Source organism: Telopea speciosissima, unplaced genomic scaffold (genome assembly GCF_018873765.1).
Source record: "Telopea speciosissima isolate NSW1024214 ecotype Mountain lineage unplaced genomic scaffold, Tspe_v1 Tspe_v1.0022, whole genome shotgun sequence".
Lineage (NCBI taxonomy): Eukaryota > Viridiplantae > Streptophyta > Magnoliopsida > Proteales > Proteaceae > Telopea > Telopea speciosissima.
This window is the reverse complement of record NW_025317358.1, coordinates 158,752-163,120: the sequence shown is the minus strand read 5'-3', so window position 1 is coordinate 163,120 and position 4,369 is coordinate 158,752. Positions and strand designations below refer to the sequence as shown.

General features: G+C 43.9%; 1 protein-coding gene across 1 annotated transcript; it reads left to right on the top strand.

The window, feature by feature from the left end:
* The first annotated feature begins 3,049 nt into the window (after window positions 1–3,049).
* On the top strand, window positions 3,050–4,054 carry LOC122647319. Its single transcript, XM_043840742.1, has 2 exons — window positions 3,050–3,517; window positions 3,632–4,054. The coding sequence occupies exons 1-2, from the start codon at window positions 3,050–3,052 to the stop codon at window positions 4,052–4,054; spliced, it is 891 nt and encodes a 296-aa protein (XP_043696677.1).
* The last annotated feature ends 315 nt before the right edge of the window (window positions 4,055–4,369 follow it).

Sequence of the window (4,369 nt, the reverse complement as noted above, 5' to 3'; positions counted from 1 at the left end):
ACCCTCAATATCGCATCCACACGTCTAATAAGAGATAAGGACACTTTTTAGAAAATACCAAACCCCAAAAAGTATAAAAATGCTGCCAAATAACCCCAAACGACCCACCCGGTCTGGTTTAAACCAAAAATGAACATATGTCGAAATAGCTATCGATTCATAGGTCACAACCCTCAACATCGCATCCACACGTCTAATAAGTGATAAGGACACTTTTTAGAAAATCCCAAACCCAAAAAAGTACAGAAATGTCCCCAAAAAACTCCAAACGACCCACTCGGTCTGGTTCGGACGGGAAATGAACATATGTCGAAATACGTATCGATTCGACGGTCACGATCCTCAACATCGCATCCACACATGTAATTAGAGATAAGGACACTTTTTATAGAATCCCAAACCCAAAAAAGTACAGAAATTCCCTCAAATAGCCCCAAATGACCCACCCGGTCTAGTTCAAACTGAAAATTAACATATGTCGAAATAGGTATCGATTCGAAGGTCACGACCCTCAACATCATATCCACATGTCTAATTAGAGATAAGGATACTTTTTAGAAAATCCCAAACCCAAAAAAGTACAGAAATGCCCCTAAGTAACCCCAAACTACCCACCCGGTCCGATTTAAACCGAAAATGAACATATGTTGAAATAGATATCGATTCGCGAGGTATCGATTCGCAAGAAACGGAAAGGAATTAGAATTTGAGGTGAGTGAAGCTCTAGCTATTTTGAAAGGGGGGATTTTGGAAGCTGATCTTGGTGATGGCCAGAGCTCTGGTCATTGGCCTTCTTCCTCTTCTTTGCTCGGGTGGGAAGGAAGATGGGGGAGGTACTGAAGGATCGTGTGAGGGGGGTGGCTCGGGGAGTGGGGACTGGCCAGCTCTTGGTGGTGCGGTTGGTGTTGCTGGTTTGGAGAAGGAGGCTGCTTTGGGAGGTTTGGGGCTGCAAGGAGAAAGCTGGGCTGGAGTGTTAAAGAAGGGAGGGGGGTTCGATGGTCTGCCCTTTTTTCCTCCTCGTTTTCTTCATTGCTTGGTGATGGTTTAAAGCTTTCTTTTGTGCAGCCTGAGGAGATTGATGGAGTTTTGGCTGCTAAATGCCCGGATTCTATTATCAAGGAGGGGCTTGACAAGTGGAGAAACACTCTTATGGGGCATTTTATTGGTGGCAGGCCAAGTTTCACGTTTGCTCGAGACATGTTGCTAAAGCAGTGGAAGATTTCAGGCCATGTTGATGTAAATTTACTGGATAGTGGTTTCTTCATTTTCCGTTTTAGTCTTGAGGAAGATAAAATTAAAGTTCTTGAAGGGTGTCCTTGGTATGTGCAGAGGAGGCCTATGATTCTTCGTCCATGGAGTCCGAATGTGTGTTTGGAAAGGGTTGATCTATGTTCAGTCCCCGTTTGGGTATCTCTTCCCAATCTTCTTTTTCATTATTGGTCTTCTCATGCTTTGAGTTCGATTGGGAGTGTTGTAGGACAACCCATTGTTACTGATAAAATGACAAGATCCTTGGAAAGGCTGTCTTATGCTCGGTTATGCGTAGAAGTTTCTGCTGAAAAGGAGCTTCCTTTATCAGTTCCAGTTTATGGAGATGATGGGTTTGCTTTTAACCAAAAGGTCGTTTATGATTGGAAGCCACCTCGTTGTAAGCATTGTAAACTGTTTGGTCATTTTTTTGATAATTGCAAGTTGGGGAGTGGTGGTCAATCTCAGAAAAACTCCAAGCTGAGGAAGGAATGGCGGGTGAAGGGAGCTGTAGGGGATGTTGAAGGTGCCTTGGCCGATGGGGGTGCTGATGTGCAGGTGGTGAATGAAGGTGCAGCTTCTAAGCAGCCGGAGATACTTGCTGGATTTGGTGATGCAACCTTGGAGGCAGATTCCTTAATTAGAGGTAAGAATAAAGGTAGAGAAGATCTCATTTCGGTGGGGAGGGAATCTAGATCTGGAAAGAAGGGATTCAAATCTCCTGCGTTAAAGATTGGGGAGCAGTCTAAGGCTAAGGGGCTGGCTCACTCCAATGCCTTTGCCTTGTTGGAAGATCTTACGGGGGAGGTTCACTATGACCCGGATGATATGATGCTGGATTCAGAATCGTGTGCAATCTTATTAGGCAATGAGTTATTTGAAGGAACAGATGTGGAGGAAGATGATTTCGTTCCCCAACCTTTAGCTATGATTCCAAATGTGGATGGAGAGGATCATGGGGAGCACTCACTTTCTAAAGATGGGATTTCTTTTTTAAATATTAATGCAAAGTCTGATTTGGTGGAGAGGGATTCTAGTGCGTTAGCCTTGAATGTGAAGGCAGATGAGGTTAATGCCATATCTGTTGTTGGTGAGGTGGCAGCCATAAACTCGTTGGTGGTAACTGATCTGATTCCTTTAGTGGATGCGGCAGGGGTAATTAGGGAAGGCAACAATAGAGTTGAATATCCCTTGAAGCTAGGGGAGAAAGTGGTTATTCCTTTCAAGCCCTCGGAAAACTTTGAAAGACTAAAGAAGCAAGCTGCGGAGATTCTGTCATCTCAAGGGCAATCTGGGAAAGGTATGGCTCATTCGAATTCTAGTTCTATTTCTATTTTGGGCCGAGCCACGGGGAGGGGACCTAAGTTCCAGGCCCAGCGGGTTCTCATAAACCCGAAAGAGTCAGGTGATGCCAAGGGAGATGGACCCAGTAAAGGGGAAGCTGACGGGTCTAACCTTCATTCTAAATGAAGTGCTTAGTTTGGAATGTTAGAGGCATGAATGCCTCAACTAAACGGCTGGGGATTAAGAAGGTGTGCAAAGACCATCAGGCTAAATTGGTTTGCTTACTGGAAACAAAAGTTAAGGTGGATAATTGTGGTGCTATTTTTGAAAATTTTATTTCAGATTGGAAGTATGTACACAATGGTGAGGTTGATAATACAATTTGGATTTGGTTGGGCTGGGATCCGAGCTTTTTTAATGTTGAAGAAATTCAAGAAACTAAGCAGTTTATTCATGCCAAGGTGAGATTTTGGGAGCTGCTGTCTCCTTCCTTTGCACCGTAGTGTATGCCCTAAATATGGTGGCAGGCCGGAAGGATTTGTGGGAGGATGTTGGAAGACTAGCTAGTGCTATTGCCACTCCATGGGCTGTCTTAGGGGATTTCATTGTGATTCGAAATCATAATGAGAAAATTGGTGGGGACCCTGTTCGGTTTGAGGCTATTGATGATTTCAACACTTTTATTGAGGACTCTGGGCTGATTGACTTGAAGTGGAAAGGGGAAGCTATGACTTGGAATAACAGGCAAAGTGGAGATGCTAGAATTTGTTGTAAGCTAGACAGGGTGATGGCAAACTTGGCTTGGATGGATGTCTTCAGAACTTCAGAGGCTGTCTTTCACCCTCCTGGTCTCTCTGACCACTCTTCTGTAGTGGTGGTTGTGTTAGATGAGGCTAATTTTGGCCCTAAACCTTTCAGGTTTTTTGAAGCTTGGATTGGCAGAGATGGGTTTGATGATATGGTTTGGAAGGGCTGGGAGCAGCCTGTTAGCTTGCAACTCAATCCCATTCTTAGGTTTGCTGCCCGGTTAAGGAATTTTTAAAAAGAGCTGAAAAAGTGGAATACAGAGTGCATTGGAGATGTTTTTGTTGCGGTAAAGGCTGCACCGGCTGAGTTGCACCAAGCTCAATGCAATCTTAGGGACCACCCTGATGACCCGAATCTGGTTTCTCTGGAGACTCAAGCTAAGATGAAATTATGGGAAGCCGTAGCCATTGAAGAAAAGTTTTTGAAGGAGAAGTTTAGGGTGAAACATATTCAGCTGGGGGATGGTAATAATAGTTTCTTTCATAAATCCATGCTTTGTAGGCAGAATAGGAGTCATATTCTCGAGATTAAAGGGGAAGGAGGTGACATTGTTAAGGATCCTAGCCGAATTAAAGATGAAGCTGTCTCTTTTTACAAGAAGTTGTTTGGATCTGATTTGGTGGATGGTGGTTGTTTTCCTAACTCAGTCCCCTTGCAGAATGGCTTGTCCCTCTCTCAACAGGGAAGTCTTATTGGCGGAATAAGGAGATTATAGAGGTTGTGTTTGCTATGAAAAATTACAAAGCTCCAGGGCCGGATGGGTTTGGGGCTGCTTTCTTCAAACATTCTTGGGATGTGGTTGGGAAAGATTTGACTTTGGCAGTGAAATGGTTCTTCAGTAAGTCTTGTCTCCCTAGTTCGATTAATGCTACATTTATTAGTCTTATTCCTAAGACGGGGGATGTCTCTTCCTTTGCTGGTTATAGGCCCATGGCCCTTTGCAATCTTTTTTATAAGATCATTACAAAAATCTTATCTAATAGATTACAAGGAGTGGTTGGGCAGGTGGTGAGTGATTCCCAGTCTGCTT

Coding starts and splice junctions, on each gene's coding strand:
- LOC122647319 (XM_043840742.1), top strand. CDS start 3,050: ATGGTGGCAGGCCGGAAGGATTTGTGGGAGGATGTTGGAAGACTAGCT. Junction 3,518..3,631: donor GGAAGGGCTGGGAGCAGCCT/GTTAGCTTGCAA, acceptor GTTGCGGTAAAG/GCTGCACCGGCTGAGTTGCA.